Below are 27404 nucleotides of genomic sequence, written 5' to 3' on the forward strand. Positions count from 1 at the left end.
ATGTTACAGTTCAAACGTAAAGAACCAGCGGCAAATGGTGCTCATTGAGAGAATGATGGCATTAGTGAGCCTCAGCAAAATTCTGTTTAGAATTTTGACTCTGGTTCAAGTCAAGCCCAGCCCAGTTCAGACAGTAAATACCTAAATTTTCATGCACATTCAGCCCCAAGGGGCCTAAATTAATTTGGGTATCATCTTAATTCAGTGCTGAAGATTCCATGTCTGTAAGTTGACCATATAGTTTAATTGTGTCAAAAAGAATGAAACCCTCATTCAGTGGGGCCTGATTATGTCTTCTGAAGCATTTCACTTACAACAAATTGCTTTGAAATTGGATTCTGTATTACCAAGCAGTGGCTATTTTATTTACAGCAAGAGGCTACATTCTCCATTGTACCAGATGACAAATTAAGCATTTCTCTTTGGCACAGCTTGAGTGAAAAATATTGGAAGGCACTGAAAGTGATCCCTGCTCTTAATTTGAATATTGTTGTGGTATATGTACTGTCCAGAGAAACAGCTCAATGACAACTTTAGAATAGACTATTCTCACAAGGACATATTGAAATTGAGAGCAGATTATATGACCATGTCCAGCGGCTTTAACATAATCCACAAGTGATGTTATCAAATGAGCCAAGTTGAGCCCTAACAAACTTCATTGCTTTTTTATCTCCATCATTCATAAAGATTTCATGTCGAGATCTCTATTCTGAAACCCTTGTTTCTCCTTGTTTTTGTCAGCTGTTTACACCTGTGTATTCTTCACCTACCAACCCAAGTTAAAATAAAGGAGTGGATATTTGCTTCTGCCCCTGCAGTATAAAACTAAGACTTTGGAGAATGATGGTTGGCCTGTCAAACAGCTAATGGAAAGAGATGGCTCAAAGAGCACCTCTATGTTCAACATTGGTGGAAACCAGCATTTGAACTTGAAAGTCACAGCTATTGTGTTTGGAATCACCTTCAGCTGGAAGTACCAAGTCGGTATAGCAATTCCAGGAGTCTCCACCATCATAAGTTGACTAATCTTCAGCAAATTTACTTTACTGCTTGTGATATCAGGCAATGGCTGACTATGTTGGCTTCAGCAAAAGTGTAGTTTGGTTGTAGTGCCTTGGAACCAGTTGTGCCTCCAGCTGAGCTGTTTGATTACAGCTACAACTCTGGCATCTACCTGACAATGTGAAAAATTGTCTAGGTATGTCCTGTCCAACAAAGCACAATCACTGTGGCTATTACTGTCCCCTCCGTCAACTTTTAATCATTGATTAAATATCATCAACAACAATATCAAATGCCACTTAATAATAACAGAAATGCTGGGAAAACAACAGCCACTCAAGCAGCATCTGTGGAAAGAGAAACCAGTGGATGTTTTGGGTCAGGGACCCTTCCTAAGAACTGTTCCTCCAGCATTTCTGTTTTGTTTCTGATTCCAGTATCTGCAGTTTTACTTGTTTTCCATTTCTTCCACAGTGATAACCAGCTTAGTTTGGGTCCCCTTCAGCTCCTCACCTCATTACAATTTTAGTTTAAACATGGACAAACAAGATGAATTTTTGAGGGGAGAGTGACTACCTCTGATATCAAGACCATATTTGAATATGGTATCAAGGGACCTCAGCGAAATTGACATCAGTGGAAATTGAGATGGAAACTGGTTAGAATCTGCATAGAAAGATAATAGTTGTAGTTGTTGAACAATCATCTCAGCTCCAGGGCATTGCTATAGAATTTCCTCAAGGTAGTATACAAGGCCCAGACATGTTCAACTGCTTCTTCGAAGACCTCCCTTCCATCATGGGGATGTTTGCAGCTGATTCCAGAGTTTGGTGCCATTTACAGCTCATCAGAAAACCATGCACACTTTACAGGTGAAGAGACCTGGATAATGTTGATCTATGTCATACAGAGTCAGGCAATTACCATCTTTAAAAAAGAGAGTATTTAGCCATTTTCCCTCGAATTACAATGTTGTGAAATCCCATGCCATCATTACTTCTGGGATTACATTGACCAGAAACTTAATTGAACTACATAATTACTTTGGCTATAAGATCAAGTTTGATTTTGGATATTCTGAAGTTGATCATTCATCACTTGACATTCAAATGCCTTTCTGCCGTTTACAAGGTATATGATGGAATATGTTGCATTTCATGGATGAATATAGTTCTAATCACCTGCAGGAAGCTCAGTACAGTCTAGGACAAAACCACCTGATTTGTTGGCATCCCATCCAGAAGCTAGAACAATGCCACTTTCCAGTGCACCATGGCTGCAATGTGTACTCTTTCCAACTGCACTTTGGAAATTACTTTGAAAGTACCTCCCGTGTATAAAATCTGATCTCAGGCTCTATCACCTCGAAAGGCAGGCTGCTCCATCACTGTTGCAGTGTCAAAATCCTGGAACTCTACCTGATAATCCCAAAACCTGACTGCTGCAGTAATTCAAGAAGGCAGATCTCCATCAGCTTCTCAAAGGCAGATGGGGATGGACAATAAAGCATTTGGGAGCAATGCACAAAACGCTGCAGGATCTGAGCAGGTTAGGCAGCATCTATGGAGGGAAATGGACAGTTGACGTTTCAGGTCAAGACCCTTCATCTGGATAAGAATCTCCTCATCTGGATAAAGGGTCTAGACCCAAAAGGTCGACCGTCCATTTCCCTCCATAGATGCTGCCTGACTTGCTGACTTCCTCCAGTGTTTTCTGTGTTGCTCCAGATTCCAGCATCTGCAGTCTTGTGTCTCCATCAAGCACTTGGGAGCTGCTAGGGGCAGGTGTTGCACCTGTGGTGGGGGCAATGGAAAGTCCCTATATACCTCCATTCCCCATCACGACAGCCTCACCGCCCTCCGCTTCTTTCTTGGCCAGAGACAGAACTAGTCCCCTTCCACTAACACTCTCCTCCACCTGGCTGAACTTGTCCTCACCCTAAACAACTTCAGTTTCGATTCCTCTCACTTTCTACAGACTAAGGGCATAGCCATGGGCTCTCGCATGGGCCCCAGCTATGCCTGCCTCTTTGTTGGCTATGTTGTCTCTGTTCCAAGCCTACTCCAGCCCCATTCCTCAACTCTTTCTCCGCTATATTGACGACTGCATTGGTGCCACCTCTTGCATCCGTACAGAATTTGACAGTTTCATAAATTTCGCCACAAATTTTCACCCTGCACTCCAATTCATTTGGACTACCTCTGACACCTCTCTCTCCTTCCTCGATCTTTCCATCTCCATCTCAGATTCCTTATCCACCAATATCTTCCACAAACCCACTGACACCCACAACTGCCTCGATTACAGCTCCTCCCACCCTGTCTCTTGCAAGGACTCTATCCCATTTTCTCAATTTCTCTGCCTCTGCCACATCTGCTCCCATGATGAAGCTTTCCACTCCAGGACATCTGAGATGTCCAACTTCTTTACTGACCACGGCTTCAAATCTCTGGCATCCTTGGGACTTGGGTGGTGCCACACTGGCAGATTATTTGAACTAGATATTACTCCTATTAATATTCCAGCACAGGTTTAATTAACTTTTTACATGTTACACAGTAACATAACTTTTCCAGTGAGTCAAGTAAGTTTAAAGGGAGCATGGGAAACAGGGCCTCGGTGAGTTTAAAAAGAATGTGGAAAAAGGGCACTGGGGTATATAAAGAGAGTGCAGGAGCCAATGTTTTGGTGAGTTTAAAGGGAGAATGGGAAACAAAACCAGGTGAGCCAGATGCCAAGCGACCGGGATTTTCAAACGTTGTGTGCCAAAGGGCCTGTTCCTGTGCTCTCCTGTTTTATGTTCTGATGGTGAAGATTTGCTCTAGTGCCTTTGGATCTTTTATGTGCACAAAAGATCACATCTCATCCAAATAGCAACACTTCTGACATTACAGCGCTTAATCCTGAACTGCAGCATCAACCTTGTGGAACCTCAACGTGGAACCTTCTGACTCACAGGCAAGAGTGTTACCAATTGAGTGGAAACTGGCACAGACCACTAAAAACTATATCAATAGTAAGCTGAAGCTTCGTAAATACTCTTGCCATTAATTCAAGAGTTCTAAGAATATCTAAAGAACAAGCTTCTTCAAAGAGATGTACAGTAGCTATGGATGCGATGGGAGGTGAGTACCTTGATGTTATTGCTATCACTAAAGAGATAGTGCTGAGAAAACTGACACAAGGCAGCATGTTGCTTGTCAGAGGAAAAGAAACAGCAGAATGTGATTGAGAATGGCATAGGAAAGTTTGAAGCAAATTATGTCCAACTAGCCAAAGGAAAGAGAAGCCAAAGAAAATCAAGGATAGGTAGGTCTTTAGTAAATTTGACATCAAAGCTCCATTGTGGGAAAAACATTCCTGAAGAACAATTGTACTTTACATGTAGTGATATCAGGATCTACAGTGTGAGTTAAGTCATAGCCTGTCATCAGAGAGGCAATGGTGAATAGAGAGTGAGAGTACATTTAAAGAAAACCTCTTCCTGTCTTGTTAAATGTTAAGGGAGTAACTGCTGTGGATGATAATTGTCGAGAAGGTCACTCCCTTTTGAACTTTCAGTTGGTATTCTCTTCAGCCTGAGGTGAATAGAGCAACAGGAGATAAAGCCTTTTTCTTCCATGTCTGATGCACAGATAAGGAATGTCAAATATAGGGTAACAATTGATTTCATACCTTCATAATTCTTTATGTGCATTTAGCCAGAAACATTTTTCCATGAAGGCAGTAGAGAATGGACTGTGGACTCTGCTTTACAAGACAGAAAGAACTATTTTTCAAAGCGACATCAGTTAACATTTCCCAATTCTGCCATGTGTTTTAATAGTTGATCTGCTGAATGTAGTTAATAGGGTTCTATGTTACTTAACATAATTCATGATATAAAATATTGGTTTTGACTTTACTACTACAAACAAAAGTAATGAAGGAGCAGGATGTTATCCTGATGAAATTAAAGCTCTTGATGGTGTCAGTAAATTCATGTGATTCTGGGTAGTTTATTTCAGTGGGAAAGAATCAAGGATTGTAGGAATGTAGAGTGTTTTTTTAGGCATGGAAGCAGTAGAAACAATGGTCTCTTGTGGTTATTCACATTGCCGTGTGTTGCAAGTGATAATGAATATCTTGCTTTTATGTGGCAGGAAGCTGGGTACTGCCTGTACCAAAATCCTTGTTTAATTGCAGCAATATGCATGAGATATTTCCTGTATCAAACACAGGGCTGTTCTGTTGACTCATTTGATAATGTCTGAGCCTTGCATACCAGAAGATTTTAGATTTGTTCAAATTAGCTTATCCAGGCTAGTTAATAGTTACAATGGACTTTGCTATCCCTTGGACATGCAAGGAAAAATTCAGCCAAGATTGAGACACAAGAGACTGCAGATGCTGGAACCTGGAGCAACAAACAATCTGCTAGAGGAACTCAGTGGGTCGAGCAGCATCTGTGGGGGGGACAGTAATTGTTGACGTTTCAGGTCAAAACCCTGCATCGTGACTGAGAATGGAGAGGGAAGATAGCTGTATAAAGAGGAGGGGGGAGGTGTGACAGGGACTAGTAGTGATTGGTGGGCCAAGATGGGGTGAAGGATGATGGGCAGGTGTGGAGGTATGGGAGGGGTAGGGTTGGAGTTGGGAGGCAGAGGCAGGTGGATGATGCATAGAGGCAGACAGAAAAAGGCAGATGGAGCCAGGTGGTGAGAAGGGAGGGTGAAGGCGACAGTTTGGAGGATAATCAGCAGCAGCACAAGCACCATCAGTGCTGGAATCTGATAAGTAAATGTGATCATGGGAACCATTAGGGGAGAATTTGGCAGGTGGAACCAGATGGAGGAGAGAGACATCCGGTGGGTAAAATATGTGGATAGTGGATGGATGGGACCAGGATGGGGAGGGCACAAAAATGGGTGATGGGGCTGGAGAGACATATGAGATAAGAGACAAAAATGGGAGCACCAGAGGTGGATTGGTAAGAAAGAGAGTGGGATGGGGAGTGGGGGGGGGGGGGGGGGGGGGACACATTTACTTGAAATTGGAAAATTCAGTGTTCATAAACTTGGGTTGTAGGCTGCCCAGGTGGAGTATGAGGTTTGTTCCTCTAGTTTGCATTGGGCCTCATTCTGGTAATGGAGAAGGCGGCAGAGGGCAGACGGGTCAGTGTGGCAATGAGAAGGGAAGTTGAAATGGCATGCAACCAAGAGCCAGGATGGCATAGATAATTGAGAAAAATGGGAATAGTGGGCTACAACAGCAGGGTTCCAGGCAGTAGAATGGGTAGAGGATTGTGTGGTGAAAAGGCATCTTGTTCTCATCCATCAAGAGTTCTTCAATTGAATACCTTTGGTTCTGGCATTTGGTGTGGACTTCAACAGCTGGCATTCACAGACCAGTTATTCACTGCTCAGTCTGGAAAGAGATGTTTCCTATTATTAACTGAGAACATGCCTTTCAGGAGGTTATTTCATGTACTAAAATTCAACAAGAGGTGAGAGCATCCCCTTTTTAATAGCTTACATTTCCTTCCTCACAAAATAAGGGGCTCATTTACGTTCATTCAAACATCCATTTGTTATTGTGCGAAGAGGACTACATTATTCAATTAATGAAATTGTTTGTTTTTGGTACAAAGCATCAAAGGCAGCTTTGCTTTTAAGCACATTGATGTGCTGTAGCAGAGACAATGCTTCTACACTTTTTGTATTTTTTTTTGCTTACCTCCATTGAAACATTAAATTCTTATGCCAGAGAGTGTGGCAGAGCAGGTGCTTATGCCAAATTTCTTGCCATCCAGATGTGTGTCTGTTGTTAGATTGGCTACTGTTTTAAATAGTGAGTAAAGAGCTAGAAAAAATTGGAAGGGGATGCCTGAGAGCTTTCCATAGATCTTTGTTTTGAGAACACCAATGTCTAGAATTACTCAGAGCCCATTTTGTTGGAAGGATGAATGCACACTGGCTGTGGCAGATGCAGTAAATCTCATTTACAGTTTTGAGCATTTTTTTATTGCAACACATAGATGAGAAACCTCTGGACTTGACCAATGATTGTGAGACTGCATATTAGGTTGTTTACAAGCTAGTTAAATTGGAAAGTGTGAATGGGAATTGTACTTCTCCCTCTGGAGGCTGTCAATAAATTGGGTAGAGGATTGTAGTTCTCTGTAGCAACAAAAAAAATCTGTAGAAACTATTTTATCATTAAATGCTTATTGTAATTTTCAACCAGTAATGTTGGTGTATTGACCTTGAACCATTCTAAAAGGCTTATTGCTATTGCAACATTTGCTTTCTTATTATTGTGGGAAATACATTGCAACATTATATTAAGTATTTGAGATGCAAGTTCTGGATTTGTTGTTCCTTGGCACTTACCTGTTGAGTTAGATGTTGAGGTAATTGGATTAGGGTTTGACATATCATGAAAGGACAAATTATTAGTTTGAGGATGGGGCTGAGAACTGCATTTGAAGAAATGTTCTTTTTATGATTGAATCAATTCCTTACATTATAATTTTAGCATGATTTGGTTGAAGATGGTTTGATTTCTAGGACCAGAAAGAGAATTGACATATAAAGTCACTGAAGGTAGAAGTAACCATTTTGCAGTTAAATTGTGAAATTTAAGCTCAATCTTGATTGGCAGCTAATGCATTATGTTGGACAGAACTGTGTGTTCATGCCTTCAGATCATCTTTTGTTATAAGATAAGATATCTTTATTAGTCACATGTACATCGAAACACACAGTTTTTGCGTAGAGTGTTCTGGGGGCAGCCCGCAAGTTTCGCCATGCTTCCGGCGCCAACATAGCATGCCCACAACTTCCTAACCCGTACGTCTTTGGAATGTGGGAGGAACTGGAGCACCCAGAGGAAACCCACGCAGATGTGGGGAGAACATACAAACTCCTTACAGACAGTGGCGGGAATTGAATCCGGGTCGCTGGCACTGTAATAGCGTTACGCTAACCGCTGCACTAACGTGCATGTGCTGTATATCAATTACCTTAGTTGTTGCCTCCCTGGCATAATACTAATTGAACATTTGTATGTGTGATATGGCTAAATTTTTGCCTTATTAACAAGTCTGCTGGCATTTGACTGAGCTGAGAAAGACCAAATGTACTGGAATATTTATAACATCATAAAAAAGCCAATCTAATTTTTCACTATAATTGGTTATTAGGCTGTTTTAAATATCTAGTGTTTGACATCAGCAATATTGCTGTTCTTGTCATTGATGATACTTATTGTGATTTTGCTCACTAAATATATTTCTAATGTCCTTTTGTGCAGATTTGTAAGCACATAACATCCTAGCATGTATGTAATTGGGAATAGTGGGTTTGTTTAGAGTTGCTTTTATTTAGATGTCATAGCATTGTGTAATTGCTCGATGCAACCTGCCAAGCTCTTCTAGGAGACACTATTGGTTTTTTTGTAAAGTAAATTAACCAAATTCATCGAGCAATTTTCCTGTGGAATGTTTCCCTTGTGGTAAATTCTCATGTAAGCAGTCATTCCACATGCTCCTCTTGTTCCATACTCCCTGGCTGTGTTGAAATAGACTTGTTAAACCATAAAAGAAAGAGTACCAGAAATTTCTTGATGCAGGGAATTGTGAGAGCATGGCATACTTTGCCAGAGGACATGGTTGAGACAGAGAGCTGCATCTTTCACAGGAGTATTGGATAAATATTTGAAATGGTGGAAAATATAAGGCTGTTGAGAAAAATCAAGAAGGATTGATTTTGAATTGCTATAACAAAGAACTGCCACAGACGTAATGAGTTGAATCCAACCATACTATAAATATTTGTATTTCCATAGTCTCCAGTAACTGGTACTTTTTCAGAACATCAACATTTTTGAGTACCTTGCCCACGTCACTCTTTTTCTTATGTAACCTGAATAAAACTCACTAACTGTAACTTCTGCACTCAGCTGATTGCCTGACACTTTTCAATTTGCGCCACTGCTCTGTGAGTATAGATCCGCAATTTCAGTATGAAAGTTGACATCTCACTTTTGTGCACATTATTGGGAGTTACTTTAAGAATGCTGAAAGCAGAGGCATGGGAGAATCGTATGTCACTTCTGTTGCTTGTGGTTGGTGTAGATCGACTTAAAAAAAACTAATTTTTCCCATTTTTTTTGCTTTCAAACTTTGGAGAAATTGTTAAGGGAGAAACTTGAAGGCTGAAACTTTTCTGTTATGGTTTTGTTACACTTGAATTGCAATTCAAGGCTTTTTCCCCAGCACTTCCTGGCAGACAAGAGGTGAGGAGGATGTGCATCTGGTTGGGATAGCCCAGCTGTGGACCAATTTTAAAATAAATTTGAGTACACTATTGTAGGAGCATGCCAGCACTCATTAAAAGTTGAATATAGCACAGAAATAATGGGTGATTTGTAGCACAATTATATCAGCTGTTTATTAAAGTACGCTCCTTAGTAGTATTGCATTAGGACTGTAGGAGTGGGAAGCTTGGTGAGCTAGGTTGTGATGGTATGAAAAAAATCATATAAGCCTTACTTGCCTATAAGCCTTAATGAACAGCACATTCATGAATCTTGGGTATAATAAGGACTATTTTAAAAACTCAGGAGGTGTTTCTTCATCTAATTTAGTTTATTGGAATCCTGATATTGTGTTTGCAGTCTCAAGCATCTTGAATATTGTTTGAATTCCATGAACAGCAGGCATTTGGTCCTTTTGATTATGCATTCTGCTGTTTACCTTCTGACCTCCAGTGGCCGTGTAGCAGTGGAAATGAGATTTTCACAGCTTCCGGTTTTTTGTCTGGCTTCCACTGATGTTTCTAATGGTATTTTTTTTACTTCATGACTGGCATTAATGTTTAATATAAACAAGGAACATAGGAGTTACTGATTCCTAATTCTGGTATAATTTCACTTAAAAATAAATGTCCTCAATTTGTTGATAATGTAACTAAACAAATCTGAAAATATCTAAAATATAAATTGATCATTGTTTCAAAGAAAGAAACGATAACATTTCACATGTGGTCTCTTCATTAGTATAAGAACTGATACATATGACTGCCTTTATACCTTGTCTTCAAACAATACTATTGATCCACAGTATGTAGGGAAGCACATTCCAGGTTGCTACTAGGTTCTGCGTGGATAGCTGCTTCCTGATTTTACTCGTAAATGGCCTAGTTCTAATTTTAAGACAGTGCTCCTCATCACTATCCTTGCTTTGCATTTCCCAATGATAAGAAATTGCTTGTTTTAGATTCTTTCTTTTTAAACATGTAAGTTAGGTTTCCCGTCAACTTTCTAAGCTTGTGAACATACAGCAAGTTTATACAATCTGGTTTCATACTGTTCCACATACTGTAAGCTACAAACTCGTTTACAGAGACTGCCTGTCACCTTTTTAAACTTTATGCTCCCACTACACAAGTTAATGTAATTTTCAAATGAATTATGTAAATCCCTGTTCCTTCATCAGAGACATTGATGTCCATGATAAAAAGCTGTGGAATACTTTCTGTATCAAACAACAATTAACAAGCTTGCCTCTAATCCTTTTAATTTTATATAATGTTAAGAACATAAGAAATAGGAGCAGGAGGAAGCCACCTGGCGCGTTGAGCCTGCTCTGCCATTCAATAAGGTCATGGCTGTGGACTCAGCTCCATCTACTTGCCTTTACCCCGTAACCCTTAATTCCCCTATTATGGAAGAATCTATCTAACTGTGTCTTAAATATATGTAATGAGGTAGCCTCTACTGCTTCCCTGGGCAGAGAATTCCACAGATTCTACTCTCTGGGAGAAACAGTTCCTCCTCATCTCCATCCTAAATCTACTCCCCCAAATCTTGAGGATATGTCCCCTAGTTCTAGTCTCACCTATCAGTGGAAACAACTTTCCTGCCTCTATGTTAGCTATCCCTTTCAGAATTGTATATGTTTCTATAAGATTCCCTCTTAGTCTTCTGAATTCCAGTGAGTATAGTCCCAGGCACCTTAATCTCTCCTCATAGGCTAACCCCCTCATCTCCAGAATCAACCTGGTGAACCTCCTCTACATCACCTCCAAGGCCAGTATATCTTTTCTCAAGTAAGTAGACCAGAACTGCATGCACTACTCCAGGTACGGCCTCACCAGTATCCTGTACAGTTGCAGCATAATCTCCCTGCTCTTAAATTCAATCCCTCTAGCAATGAAGGCCAACATTCCATTTGCCTTCTTGACAACCTGTTGCACCTGCAAACCAACCTTTTGCGATTCAACCTTTGGCACCGAAAGTGCGGCGACACTTGTGGGCTGCCCCTAGAACACTCTACGCAAAAGATGCATTTCATTGTGTGTGTTACGGACTCGGTGAAAGTCCCTTTAAGATAGAGTGTGTGTTTGTATGTCTGTGTGTGTGGGGCATGCTTACGTCAATAGAAGATAAAGGACGTAATGACGTTGTTGAAGAAGTCAGAAGAAGAAGGAGAGAGAGAGAGAAGGGAGAGAGACACCAGCCTGCTTGTTTTCTCTATCGATGGATGAGAAACAATAACTGTGTCTGCCACTGAAATCCATGTATGGAAATTGGAAGTAATCCGGTGGAGTTCACTTTGTTGCTGACCTGTAGAAGGAAACAGGTATTTGTGTGGATGACCACGATTCGGATGCTTTTTGGGGTGAGGAAGTCACTACCGAGTCAACACTGAGGTGTTATTTGGGTTCCATCGTGGAACATATGGACTTCGTAATTACTCTCTCTTTATGTTTCTCTACATCTACGTCTTATCTTCTGACAACGGTGGTTGTTGAAGAAGCCCTTGCTCATGTTTCACCTTATGGCTTGCGGAACTGAACTTTAAGAACCATTCCTGAACTTGGAGTTTGGGACTTTGCCACACACACACGAAGAGTTTAGTTTTTGGGGTTAATGTTCAAGGTTTAACATTTTTGAATTCTAACATACTAACATTTTTACTTTTATTTTACGTATTATTATAAGTAGTGATTAATAAAATAGTTGTTAACGCTGAATCATGACTCAGTGTGTTTCTTTTGTTGCTGGTTCGTGACAGTGTGTTTTGATGTACATGTGACTAGTAAAGATATCTTATGCACAAGCACTCCCAAATCCCTCTGCACAAAAGCCTGCTGCAATCTTTCACCATTTAAATAATAATCTCGTCTTCTATTTTTCCTTGCAAAGTGAATGACCTCGCATTTACCAACATCGTACTCCATGTGCCAGACTCTTGCCCACTCACTTAACCTATCTATTTCTCTCTGCAGACTCTCCACGTCCTCTGCACAATTTGAATTCCGTGTCATCACCAAACTTAGATATGCTGCACTCGGTTCCCTCTTCCAAATCGTAAATGTATATTGTGAACAGTTGCGGGCCCAGCACCAATCCCTGCAGCACCCTGCTCACTGCTGATTGCCAACCAGGGAAAGATCCATTTATCCCAACTCTCTGCCTTCTATTGGTTAACCAATCCTCTATGCATGCTGATACTCTGCATTAACCCCAACTCCATGCATCCTTATCTTATGGATAAGTCTTTTATGCGGGACCTTATCAAACTGCACCTTATCCACTGCATTCATTATATCCTCAAAGAATTCCAGTAAGTTTGTCAAACAGGACCTGCCCTTTCTGAATCCATGCTGTGTCTTCCTGATGGAATTACTTCTCTCGAGATGTCTCTCTATTTCTTCCTTAATGATAGCTTCAAGCATTTTCCCGACTACAGACATTAAGCTAAGTGGTCTATAGTTACCTGCCTTTTGCCAACATCCTTTTTTAAACAGTGGCGTGACATTTGCTGTCTTCCAATGCGCTGGGAGCTGCTGAGAATCCAGAGAATTTTGGTAAATAATCACATATGCCTCTACTATAACTACCGCCATTTCTTTCAGTACCCTGGGATGCATTCCATCAGGACCAGGAGACATGTCTACCTTTAGGCCCACTAGTTTTCTCAGCACTACCTCTTTAGTGATAGCAATAATATCAAGGTACTCACCTCCCATCGCATCCATTAGCATCTCTCTTTGGCATGTTAGATGCATCCTCCACTGTGAAGACCAACACAAAATAGTTGTTCAAGGCCTCGGCCATTTCCACATTACTCAATATTAAGTCCCCCTTCTCATCTCCCAAGGGACCTATGTTCACTTTAGCCACTCTTTTCTGCTTTATATAATTTTAAAAACTTTTACTGTTTGTTTCTATATTTTGTGCTCGTTTATTTTCATTATCTATCTTCCCTTTCCTTATTGCTTCCTTAGTGGTTCTTTGTTGCTTTTTAAAGTTTTCCCAATCTTCCAGTTTCCCACTACTCTTGGTGACTTTGTATGCATGAGCTTTTAGCTTGATGCCTTCCTTTACTTCCTTGTTACCCAAGGTTGGCTCTCCCCACCCTTACTGTCTTTGGTTTTAACTGGAATATACTTTTGCTGAGCACTGTGAAAAATCTCATTGGAAAGACTTATACTGTTCTCAGCTGTCCCACCATATAGCCTGTGTTACCAGTCTGTGCTAGCCAACTCATCCTCCATGACGCTGTAGTCTCCCTTGTTTCCGCATAATACACTGGTTTTAAATCGAACTATTGCACCGTCCATTTGTATGAGAAATTCAATCATACTGTGATCACTCTTTCCAAGAGGATCCCTAACCACAAGATTGTTAATTTTACTACCTGTCTCATTGCACAGGACCAGATCTAAGATAGCATTTTCCCTTGTAGGTTCACTGACGTGCTGTTCAAGAAAGCTATCATGAATGCATTCTATGAAGTTCTCAAGACTGCCTCGACCCACTTGATTTGCCCAATCTATGTGCAAGTTAAAGTCCCCCATGACAACTGCCGTTCCATTCTTGCATGCGTCAGCTATTTCTTGGTTTATTGCCTGTGCCACTGTAATGTTATTATTTGATGGCCTACAGAAAATCTCACCAGTAATTTTTTTCCCTTTTTACTATTCCTGATCTCTACCCAGATGGATTCAACATTCTGCTCCTTGGATCTTATATCATCGTTCTCCATCACCCCGATCTCATCCTTAAATAAGAGCGCTACCCCACCTCCCTTACCTTCCTGCCTATCCTTCTGTATTACCTGATACTCTTAGATATTTAATTCCCAATCATCTCCACCCTGTAACTGTGCTTCTGTAATGGCCACTAAATCCATGTGACTAGTAAAGATCTTATAAAAAATCATACCCCTTTTATACTGATTTGTGCCACAAATTCACTGACCTTGTTTCGGATACTATGGGCGTTAAGATAAAGTGCCCTTACACTCATTGTCCTTTTAGAATCCAGTAATCTTTGTGTCTTTTGCATTTGGCTTTTCTGTACTCCACTCTTACATTTCTCTCTTCTAACTTTTGCATTGGTCTCTGCATTACTTTCCTCTATCTTTCTGCATGGAAACCCATCCCCCTGCCATATTAGTTTAAACCCTCCCCAACAGCACTAGCAAACAATCCCCCTGGGACATTAATCCCTAGGATATTGTTATGGTCTTTTATTTATTCTGCTCTTCTCTTGTCCAGATGTTATTGAATTTCTTTAGGAACTACTAAGAGATAACATCCACTGAGACTTCCCTGGTCAATTTTTTGTAACCGTCTCAAAAATTTAAACTGGATTAATCAGACGTCTTTTGAAAATCTTTATTGACTCTCTCTGATCTTCACATAGCCAGTTGTGTTCAAATCCATCACTGTGTCCTGGATTCTAGTAAGCTCCCAATAACTAAAACTGGACTGCCTTGTCATAACCAGGTTTTTCTCCCCTTCCCTTCCTTTCCTAAATTATGTGATATTTACAATTTTATGATCCTGTCGAAGTTCCCATATTTGGAAAAGTTTGAAAAATATGTTCAACATGTTTGCAGTTTCCTGTCATATTGAGTATAGTCCTGGATGAAGTGTTGGTACCCAATCCGTTCATCTGTCTGTCCTTTTTCTGTGTTTATCACTTGCAATTGATGTTGTTTGTTTTACTGCTGCAAAGTTGTTTCACAATTCCTCCCACCAGCTCTTCTCTAGTCCAGAGTTGTTGAGGCCAATTAAAACATCACAGCTATTGAGATAGGGCTTATGGAGATACAGATATTCTCTATGCAAGCACACAGACTGTAGTACAAAGCACAATGCCATCTCATTCCCAAGTCATTGAAAATGCATTACAAATAATCTTTCATTTTGTGATCTGCCAGAGAAGTAATATTGTGTGTGGGCCTGCAGAGACTTGGCTTGTGGTATTTTTATATAAAAAAAAATGATTTATAGAAAAGATTTCCTTGGAAAAGAAAGGGATGAGGAATAAATTCTTTTCTGTAAAATTAAATCAAAACTTAACTTATTTTTAAATGAACATTTGCAACCCTCAACTGTTGATACACTTGATAGGATGGAGGTTTCAGAAAAGCTGGCAGACCTTAAAGTTGGTAAGTCACTAGGAATGGATGGGATGCATCTTAGGATTTTGAAGAATGTACAGGAGGATTCATAGTCTCACTGACCATAATCTTTCAGTGCTCTTTGGACATAGGAGTAGTGCCAGAGAACTGAAGAGTGACAAATGTTATTCCTTTGTTCAAAAAAGGGAGTAAGGGCAAGCCCAGCATCTAAAGACTAAATGATTGTTTTTTTGAACTGCTTGAAGGTGAATAATGGTGTTCTCTGGGGATTGGTTTTGGGGCCATTGTTTTTATTTGAATCTTTGTCAATGACCTGAACTTATTGCTGCATGCCACAATTTATAAATTTGCAAATGACACAGTACTTGAGGATATTATGAACTGCATGGAGGACAGTGATAAACCACAGAAACATAAAGAAGGGTTGGTGGAATGGCCAGACACATGCAGCTGAAGTTTCATGTGAGCTGTTGCATTTTCGTGGGAACAAGGTGGAGAGACGATGCAGAATAAAGGATACTGTTCTAAAGGGGTATAGGGACTGTGTGACTTGGGGAAATGCACAAATCATTGAAGATGGCAGTGCAGGTTGAGAAAGTAGTTAATGAGGCATACACAGTGTTGTGCTTATCAATTGACGCATGGAATATAAACACAAGAAAATCACGCTGAATTATTATAAAGCACTGGTCCTGTCTTAACTGGAGCATTCTGTTCCATTCTGGTTGCCACATTATAGGAAGAATGTGAGAGTTTTGGAGAGGGTCAAGGAAAGACTGACTAGAATTGTTCCTTGGATGAGCGACTACTGCTACAAGCGTAGACTGGAGAAGCTCAGACACTTCTCTGTAAAGAGGAGAAGGCTGAGGGAAGATTTGATTCCATGATTGGAATGGTTTTGCACAAATGACACCAAGATGTCATCTAAAAAGGTTAGATTAGCAGCACTGCAATTTCACAGGCTAGTTTGGAGCTGCCTCCTGAAAAGATATGAGCAAATGATCTCTCCAGCACAAAGAGTTGCAATTTTGCTCTTAAGTGAATTTTTTTTCCCCCAAACATGCTTCCAAAGGTAAAGGATATTCCTACCAGTAAGCCAGATAACCAAATACTTTCAAATACATGCACATTCTTTTGTTTTTGGTCACATGCTGTGTACTATGTGTTTGGTTCACAAAATTATCTTGCAATTCATGATTTAATCCAATATTCCCCATTCAGCCTTTGTTGTGCAAGTTCTGTCGGTCTGCTTTCTCATCCCATGGCAAGATTGCAATCTCACCCAAACTTGATTTCCTCTTCTGATATCCCCTAACGTGCATCCTGAAACAGAAAATACAGTTAGTAATCTTGAGGGGGAACCCATTCTGAGCTGAATTGCATAGTCATTCCAGGTCAGGTTCTTGACCAAACTAGTTTTCTGACTGAGCAGAAAGATGCACTTCAAATGTCCAAGATGTGCTAAACCACAAGAAACCAATAATTAGTAATTAGCTTTGCAACCACCAGGTTTTAGCTAGCTTGATTTAGCCTATTATTTACAGTTCCATTAACTTTTTTTTATTTCTTCATTTGTGCCATTACAATCTACTTTGCCTGGTAACACCAAGGTGTCATCTTTCAAGACTAGATTCCACTTTTTAAAAGGAAGCTTAAAGGAATAAATGAAGAATGAAAATGAAATTCAGCAGCACTGGCTTTTCCTTCAGGAGGATAGATGAGGGAAATGGGAAAAAAATTATAATTAAACACAACTGGGATCACAGGAACATAAAGGCACACCAATAGATTCACTTAAAATGTGTGTTGAGCTGCTTCTCCAGAATCATGTCTAATGCCCGCAGAGCTCTCAGATTTTTGATGTCAAAAGAAGTGCATCGAGTCCCAGAAGTATTAAAAGCAACACATTGTTTACAGGAAGGCTTTCTTTTACAACTTTTGGAGTATTCCCCTTTGTATTGTCCACTATTTGCTGCTTGCATTGAGCTTGAGCTATATAGCAAGTGACAACACGTGCACTGTCTTGTCATTTCTCAGCACTGTTTCATTAGTGCTCCCAGCAAGTTATATTGTACCAAGTTTAAAAAGACACTGACTTTGCATATCTTTATTTCACTTTTTTTTATCCTACTGCAATAGAAGTATTAGCTAACAAATAGAGCCTTGGGATCTGTATGTAAGTTTTGTTTAAGAGCAGCGTTTTGCACAAAAAGCAAAATACTCTAAATGTCCAGGGCCTTGCAATGATAACATCTTGTGCAATTATTTAATTTCCTGCAATGACTATGCCAAAGCTGCCAGATCGTCTCTTCTCATTCTTAACCTACTGTTTCTCCTCTTTTGTGTGTTGTGTTTTTTCCTTTCTTCCCTTTCTCTCTCCGTTATCTTTCAGTGTTAAATCCTTCATCCTCTATTTTAAAAAAAACTTGCATTTGTATTCATCACAGTTTTATATTTGGTTGATAGAAGCATGCAAGGTATGATCCTAACCAGAGAGTCTACAATAGAACCAATCTCAGTGAAGATCAGTGTCAAGTGAGGCCATATCATTGCCCCAATATTTTTCTCAATCTTCTTTGGCACAATGTTGTATTCTAAACTTGGGAGTGGAGCTAATCTTCAGACCTAATGGGAAACTGTTCAACCTATGGCAACAACACTCCCGAACCTCACAATGCCAACAGCACAGTATGCAGACTGCTTGCATTTGTTCATGCTTGGAGACTGAGCTCCAAGCCTTGTCAGCTTGCCCTCTGAAGCATATAAGAGGATAGAATGTAGGCTGAATATCCACAAGACAAAAATACTTCTCCAACCAGCCCCTACTAAGAAACTCTGCACTTCGACAATAAAGGTTAACGGTGAGACCCTGGTAAATGTGAGCAGTCTCATCTCTCAGGAGCCACCTCTCAGCAAAGGCAGGTATAGACGGCGAAACTCACCACCATCTTCACAGCACCAGTGCAGTCTTTAGCATGTTGAGGAAAAGGGTGTTTGAAGATCATGGTTTCAGATCTGGGGCAAAATTACAGTCACTTGGCAGCACTTCAATATGCTTCTGAGACTTGGAGTATCAAGAGCTGGCACATCAAGACACTTGAAAGATACCACCAAAGCTGTGTCTGCAAAGTTCTCCAAATTCACTGGAAGGATAAGTGAGCTGGCATTAGTGTCTTCTTCCAGAATCGACAGTCAAGTTGCATTCATATGGCTCTGTTGGGCAGGCTATGTCACTCGTATCATACTTCCAAAACAGACAATCTGTTCCAAGTTCTATCACTGGAAGAATTTACCAAACGGGCAGAGAAAAGGATTCAAGGATGTTCTCAAGCCTCCTTGGAGGGGAAAGTGCAACATTTCTCCTGACTCCTGAGAATCTCTGGCCCATAATGACTCAAAATGGAGAAGGAGATTTGGGATGGTATTGACAACTTTGAATCTATGCATGGGGAGCATACAGAAGCCCAGCATAAATGGAGGGAAGGATTGCACCACTTGCAAACTATCCATCATGGTTAGAACCTACAAAACCAGAATAAAAAAATATCATCCTCGATCTTGAGTGGCTGCTGAAGAAGTCGTGGTTCCATTGCTCTAAAACCCTGTGAATTAGAGTAGATAGATGATACATGACGAGCTTTGAAAACATAAGCCAGTGGATTGTTTTAGGAAGTGGAGATTGATGGAAGTAAATAATGTCACAGTCTTCAAAAACAAGAAGTTAGAGTAGGAGGCTGTCATTATTTCAGTGCAGTGCAATTGTAGGAAGTGTATGTAGAGCTGTTGTAATAATAAACTGTAATGATACTAGAAATGGAAGATCAGATATGTGGAGAGATTAGACAAACTGAACTTGTTCCTCTCAAAACGGAGAAGACTAGGGGACATTTAATAAAGGTGTTCAAAATCATGAAGAGCTTAATAATGTAAATAAAGGAGAACTGCTTCCAGCAGCAAAAAGGCTGGTGACCAGAGGACACAGATTTAAAGTAATTGTCAATTGAACCAGAGGCATCATGAAAGAAAAAAATAATTTGTGTGAGTTAATGTAATATAGATTGCACTATCCAAAGGAGTGGTAAAACAGATTTGGTGATTCTTTTGAAAAGAGGATTAGAATTAATATTTGGCGGGAACAACATTGCAGCATTGTGATGGAAGAACTAGGGTGGTGGAGATATGGGGAGTTGGAACATAGCTATTTCAAAGTACTGCCATAAGCACGATTTTCCTCCATTTGTACTGTATAATTTTATAGTCTCTTAAGGCATATTACTGTGTGGAGCTTCTTGATAAAAGGTGTGGAGTTTTAGGTGGCAGATTAATAAAGGGTTCCACAATTGATGTGTTGATCTTGCCTGAGTTAGGATCGTCATGCTTGGGTCAGCTTTATGAAAGAGCCACCCAATTAGTCCCATTCCCATCCTATTTAACCATTGTGCAAATTTCTTCTTTTTGAGTATTTATTCAGGTTCCTTAAGATTCTATTTAATCTGCTTCCACCAACCTTTTTAACTTGCATTCCAAATCATTACAGTTTGCTGTATTTTACTCAGGTCTAGTTCTTTGTGCCAATTTCCTTAAATCTGTGTACACTGGGTACTGACTCTGCTCTGGGGGATATATTTCACTTAATTTATTCAACTTTCATCGATTTGAGCTTGTCTGTTAAACCTTTGCTTATTTTTTCCTCTTTTCTAAGGAGAATAAATCCAGATTTTCTCGTTGCTTGAATGAACTGAAGTCCCTCATCCCTGGTGCCATTCAATAAATCTTCTCCACCATATTCCAAAGCCTTTGCATCCTTTCTAAAGAATGGTGCATAGAAATGAATGTAATGCTATAGCTAGGCTTAGCAGGTGATTTATAAAGGTGAAATTTTGGTGCATTTTACTCTAGATCTTCATTATTGAAGCCAAGAAACTAGATTGTGTTTTGACTAGCCTCATCAATTAGTTCTGGAATGGGCAGGTTGGACAGGCTGGATTTGTATACGTTAGAGATTCAAAGAGTGCAAGGAGACTTGATTGAAAGTTATAGGGTCATGAAGGATCTTTACACAGTGGAGGCGAACAGTGTGATTCCTCTAGTAGGAAAATTTAGAATTGGGGGCCACTGTTTATAAAGAAGTATTTGACTATTTAGAATCAAAGTCATCTAGCATGAAAACAGGCCCTTCGCCCACTGAGTCCTCGCCAACCATCAAACATCCATTTATATCAATCACATTTTAATCTCCCTGCATTCCCATCAACTGCCCCCATATTCTACCACTCACCTCAACACTTAGTAGTTTACAGTAGCTAATTAACCTGCCAATCCACATTGGGATATGGGAGGTAGCTGGAGTACCCAGACAAATGCACGCAGTCATAGGGAGAACTCCCCACAGACAGCACCAGAGGTCTGATTGAAGCTGTGTTCCTGAAGCTGTAAGGCAGCAGCTTTATCAGCTGCACCACTTAGTACAGAAATGAGGCTTCTTTTCTCTCAGAACACTGTGCACTTGACTACACCTCTTCCCACCCTGTCACTTGTAAGGACGTCATCCCCTTCTCCCAGTTCCACCTCTGCCACATCTGTTTCCATGATGAGGCTTTCCATTCTAAGACATCAGATGTGTCCTCCTTTTTCAGTGACCGGGGTTTCCCTTCCATCACCATCAATGTTGCCCTTACCCGTATCTCCTCCAGTTGCCTGCCCTCACCCCCACCCTCAACATAACAGGGACAGGGATCCCCTTGTCCTCACTGACCACCCATGGGTCTCCGTATCCAACACTTCCGCCACCTCCAATGGGATTCTACCACCAGGCACATCTTCCCCTCACCCCATCTCTCTGCTTTCCCCATTGATAACCCCCCTGGCACTTATGCCTGCAACCACACCAAGAGCTACACCTGTCCCTACATGTCCTCCCTCACCACCATTCAGGGTCCCAGACAATCCTTCCAAATGAGGTAGCACTTCATCTGTGAGTCCGAGGGAGTCATTTATTGCATCCAGTGCTCTGGTGTGGCCTCCTCCACATCGGTGAGACCCGACACAGATTGGGTGACTGCTTCGTTGAGCACCTTTGCTCCATCCACCACCTTTGCTCCATCCACCACAACAGCCAGGACTTCCCGGTGGCCACCCATTTCATTTCCACATCCCACTCCCATACTGACATGTCCATCCATGGCCTCCTCTACTGCCACATTGAGGCCAGACACAGGCTGGAGGAACAAAACCTCATATTCCGCCTTGGGAGTCTCCAACCTGATGTCCTCAACATCGATTTCTAACTTCAGGTAACCCCTTCCATTTTTTTCTTCCCTCCCCCCCACTCCTTTGTCTTTCCTTATTCCTGTGACTCCCTTCCCCTGCCTTGATGACCTGCCCATTTCTCCTCCATCCTTTATTCCATGGTCCGATGCCCTCTCCTACCAGATTTCTTCTCCTTCAGCCCTTTGCTTCTTCTACCTATCACCTCTCAGCTTATTACATCTTCCCCCTCTCCCCCACCCACCTACCTTCCCCCGTCACCTGGACTCGTCTTTCACCTGATCTCACCTATCCCTTGCCTGTGTGTGCTCCTTCCCCTCCCCCCATCTTCTTATTCTGGCTTCTGCCCTCTTCTCCAGTCCTGATGAAGGGTCTCAGCCCGAAATGTTGACTGTCTATTTCCCTCCATGGATGCTACCTGACCTGCTGAGTTCCTCCAGCACTTCTTGTGTATTGCTCCAGATTCCAGCGTCTGCAGAATTTTTTGTGTCTCCATTGTGCTTCTGTGGAACTCGTCCTCAAAGAGCAGTAGGAGCAGAGTCTTTGAATAATTTTAAAGCAGAAGTAGAGCCTTGACAAACAAGGTGGTGAAAGGTAACCACATCTGGAGTTGAGTTTGCAGTCAGATCAGCCATGATCTTTTTAATTGGCAGAGCAGACTCAAAGGGCTGTAGTTGACTTCCACTTCTAATTCACATTTTGGTATCACCATAAAAGATTTGTTTATGCATGTCCCATTTTGTCTTGCTTAAATTATTCCATTTAGTTTATGTTGCTTCTCCTTATTCTTCCTTCCAAAATGCTGAATGTTCTAAAAATAATTACCATATATTTAAATCACCACTAACATGTTCCATACAGACTATCATCCATCACCAAGGCAGACATTGCCTGTCTATTCCTTGTGGGAAGATTTGCATTTTTAAGTTCACCAAAAAAGAAATTTTCAAATGGCATTAGAGATTCTCTGCAACTTAGAACCAATGCACTCAGACTAAAATTGTTGAGCTAAAATTGGAAAGGCATGAAATACTTTGTGAAAGACTTGGATTATACAAAAAGTGTCTTTGGACCAAACTGAACAGACGTCACAGTATCCAAGTTTGTTCTTAACCATTCATGAGTGTATAATTTTTTTCTTTCTCTACAAATGCTGAAGGATCTGTGTGTTTCCAGCATTTTCTTCTGTTTCACACTTTCAGTCAACACATCCCTTTGTTTTTTTCTCACTAACTCCCGGCATCTCCATAGAAAATGAAGCAGTCCATTGCTCCATCAGCAAGATGTAGTAAACATGAACATTGGAGGCATGCAAGTGCCAAGCAATGGCTACTTCTAACTAAAGGTAATCTAACCAACCTTTGATTTCTTGGCCTTTGTTTTTATTTATCTTCTCCTTACATCTCCTCCAAAAAGATAATCTGCTGTCACCACATGTTATCAGCTGGCTCTTCCACCACTTGTATAACTCCGCATCAATTGGTTCCAACCCCGTTGTTCTCTACCCTTCCCTATTCTCTAACTTTTCTTAATGTTGATGAAAGGTCACCAAACTGATATGTTAATTCTGTTTCTTTCTCCAAATATGCTATCTTATTTGCTGAGAACTTCCACCATTTTGTGTTTTTAATTACCCCTGATATTCAGTGGCATTACTTTTGCTGTCTTACATCACTTAAAGTCCCAGGCATCACCCACTGACAAACTCAACTGGAGAAGCCACATAAATACTGTGGCTACATGAGCAGTGGGCTAACTGCCACTCTGATGCCCCAAAGATTATCCACAGTCTTTGCAAGTCAGTCATACACATATGATAAAATAGTCTCCATTTCCTGGATGAGTGCAGCTCCAACATTGCAGCCTTTCTTATTGAAATACACAAGGATAAGACAGCACAGTTGTGCAGCGAGTGGAACTGCTGCCTCACAGCGTCAGAGACCTGGCTTCAAACTTGATCTTGGGTGCTGTCGATGTGGAGTTTCCATGTTTTCCCTGTGATCATGTGGGTTTCCTCTGGCATCCTAAGGACTTGCAGGATTTTGGGTTGATTGGCCATTGTAAATTGCCCCTAGTGTGTCATTAAGCAGTAGAATCAGCAGACTATGGTACACAATGTGTACCTTTCTATAAAATGTACTTCTCTAACTAAAAAGAAAGGCCTATAGATCATATATCCTTACTGTATGTAAAATGTTGTTCCTTCATCATTACTGCATGTTAAATCTTGTATGTCCTCACCCAACAATGTTGTACCAATACTCTTACCTCCACAAGAGCATTCAGGGTAGGCAATGAATGCTGGCCTTGCCAAAGTTGTCCACCTTCCATAAATCTTTAAAAAAGCCAAATGGAAACGCTTGTTTTCTTGCTTTAAAGCCATTAGATTCAACTATACCCAAGATATACTAATACAAAGCAGAATTATGCCAGATTAATCCATGTTACGTATAATGCAATTAATACATCAATGTTTTTTACTCATATATGTATTGATCTATAACTTATGTAAACTGGAATGTAGCTTAGTGGTGGCAGAAGAGTGACGATCTGCATGATGTTATGTAATCCAGGCAATTTTGCGGCATTAGGATGCTAAAGAATTGTAGAGTATTTGCACCGAGGTAGACAAAATAAGTTACTGTTTTGTTTGAAATTAAATCCAATCCTCTGATTTTGGACATAATTGAGCTGCAGTTTGTTCTCAAGCTAACAAGATGCATGGAAACTGAGGTCTTCAATAGATTAGTTCTCATTATGAAAGAGTGAGTAGATGCAGACTCTCATGATTCTTTGCTGCACTCAGTGCTGGTCAAGGCCAAAAATCAACATCAATTGTTTTCAAGGAATGAAGAATGCTACAAAAGATCTAACGTTGATAGATCTCTTCTCCCATCATAAACCTCTGAGAACCCAGACTCTTGAAGCGAATGTTAGATGTGAGAAACCAACCATTTTATTTACATTTTTATTGAGGCTGAAGATACTTTTGATATTGTTTGCTGAATATTTGATCACATTTCTGGATTGTTTTGCTAATGTACCATAATTGAAGAAAGCAATTGTTGTATTGCTTCTCAGGTAACCACAGAGCTTTTATTTAAAGACATCAGTTGGATTTCTCTCTGTCCATTCCTGTCTGCATGGTAAATTCAGAAAGAGGATTGTTAGAATCCAATGTGCTGTGCAGTGAAGCTTATTCTTTCTATTTTACTACACTTCCAATGAAAGTACCTTTTAAGTGGGATGGATAATGACTTGAATTTTTTTTCTCTGAGAGAGATTTATTTTGAAAGCTCCTTGTGTTTCCATTCCTTTTACCTAAGGAAAAAGGGAAATGTTAACCTAAATGTGTTTTTCAGTGAAAGATACGCTTACTGCATGCACGCTTTAAGGCTGAATGCAGTTTAGAGTCTGACATGGGATGGGATTAAATATTATTATATTTGGTATTTTATTTTGTTCAGTTTTTTGTCTTCATAGTTTCCTTTTCATTGTCATTGTCATTTTTTCCCTTTCCCCATCCTTCTCACCTTCAGTATTCATTTCTTTCAGTCTCTTGAAATTACATGCCCTCTTGCTTTATCTGCATTTTAATTGCTTGCCCTTTTTGCCATACACCTTCTCCCTCTGTGTTTTGCTTACCTCCTTTCATTCATTCTCTTTGCTTGACCTCTTCCTTCTCTTCCAAACCACCAATCTCTTGGTCTTTTCCTTTTCTTCATGTAATATGTTTGTACCAATTAGGTCTTACTGAAATGGCTGATGCTACTGGAGACATTTTATAATCTGTTTAATTCAGTCACCTGATGTAGTTACACTTACTAACTCTTGCATTGTCATTTCTCTGTCATTATTACAGAACCAATTATGCAAATATATATATTTAAAAACAAAATCTAAATTTAGGATGTGGGTGATGCAATATATTAGAACTCTCAGTTCTTCTCAATAGGTTCAGCTCAGTCTGGCGGTGCTGCTGGCCAAGAGGATGTACAAAATCACTTCCGACTGGACATAATTCTACAACAGAGACTGACTATAATCTAACAAGAATACAATTTATTAGTTTTTTAACTAACTGTGAAAAGATATTTATGTTGTACCTCGTCACTTTACTTGCCAACTGCTGCCTGCAGTTGATTAAATGCAATGAAATACTTCTGAAGTTCCCATAATTGTTCTCTAGGCAGTTACTCCAGATCATGAGTAGCCTCACAAAGAACAATTTGATGAATGGTCAATAAAATCAGTTTTGAATGAATTCAATAAATCTGCACCAGATAGACAGATCATAAAATTTTCCTGATTGGCATAACAGCCAACCTGTTTGGTTGATGACTATCAGGGAAGAGAGATATTAGTCTGGTCAACACAGTCATCCTCACCATGCAACTTGTTGCCCTGTCAGTCTGGTATACTTGGTGAACCCAGTCATCTTCCTGTTAACTGGCCTACCTCATGATCCCAAACTCGCACTTGATGTTCTCAGTGACTCCAGCGCTGCATGGTCTTAATTCTACCTGGTGATTCAGAACTTGCAGTAAAACACTGAATCTTACATCATCAAGACAGGCATCAACATGTTATTCATATTCCAAATAAAAACATCTCTCTTTGCATTTGCACTGCTCTGATGTACATTTTATGCTTGTTTTTATTCTTAAGCAGTTTTGTCTTGGATTTTCTTTAAGTGATCTGCTGTTGAGATTGAGTACTCTTAAGTTTTGTGAATCAGTTCACTAAAATGTTCTCTTCCAATTTCAGGTGGAGGTAGAAGTGGAAAGCATGGACAAAGCTGGCAACTTCATTGGCTGGTTGCACATAGATGGGGTCAATCTCTCTGTTGCCCTTGTGGAGCATTCACTGTCAAAGGTCCACTTTACTGCAGAGCGGAGTTCCTACTACAAAGCCCTCCTGTCAGTTGAGGAGGCAGCTAAACTGAAGCGGGAAAAGGTAGGACTTGAATGGGAAAGCTTTTTGAAAGGCAGCTTCCACTTTTCTAAAATGTTGTAGGTGTTTGTGATTTTCACTAGGCTCATGCTGTAAATTGGTTTAGAAAAACAATACTCTGAATGCTGAAAAACTGAAATAATGACAAAGAAATGAGGACTTCAGACAGTACCTGTGAGAAGAGGAACAAACCCTTTCACCTTCCACAAGTGCTGGCTAACTTGAAGACTGTTGCCTATATTTTTGTTGTTTTTTTTATTTTGGTGTACATGGGTGTGTAATTTGCAAATTAATTGAATTAAAGCTATTTCTTGATTGGAATACTCCCAGATAAAGCTGTCCATATAATCTAATCTAATCCTTTTGAGGCTCTGTATGGAGATAAATTGTTGTATTTTGCCAGAATTAAATGATGTTGACTGCATGGAAGAAGGCCATTTAGGTCAGAGCTCCTGCCAACACTACATGAGTTGCACACATTCATGGAATTGTGATAAAAATGATTCTTAGGCTATACATTAATGTAGAAATATTTCTTTTCACTTAAGAATTGAACTCAGAAAATGTTACCATTCTAAAAGATCATGAGTGATCTCAATTCTGGATGTCTGAAAATCCTTTAATAAATAAAACGTTTTACTGGGCTCCTGCTCAGACTGTGCAATACATTTCGGTATCCATCTCAAGTGAATTTCCTGTCTCCAGATAACAGAGACAGCTGTTCACACACAGCTGACCTCTTGATATGTAAATCCTG

General features: G+C 40.3%; 1 protein-coding gene across 1 annotated transcript in view; it reads left to right on the top strand.

The window, feature by feature from the left end:
- The window catches only part of snd1 (staphylococcal nuclease and tudor domain containing 1), a 746083-nt gene that overhangs the window by 511565 nt on the left and 207114 nt on the right, over positions 1-27404 (top strand). Inside the window, exon 17 of the mRNA XM_052034288.1 lies at positions 26462-26650. Within this exon, the coding sequence (XP_051890248.1) occupies positions 26462-26650 (189 nt within the window). The remainder of the gene's footprint in view (positions 1-26461; positions 26651-27404) is intronic.

Source organism: Pristis pectinata, chromosome 19, assembly GCF_009764475.1.
Source record: "Pristis pectinata isolate sPriPec2 chromosome 19, sPriPec2.1.pri, whole genome shotgun sequence".
In the NCBI taxonomy this organism is placed as follows: Eukaryota; Metazoa; Chordata; class Chondrichthyes; order Rhinopristiformes; family Pristidae; genus Pristis; species Pristis pectinata.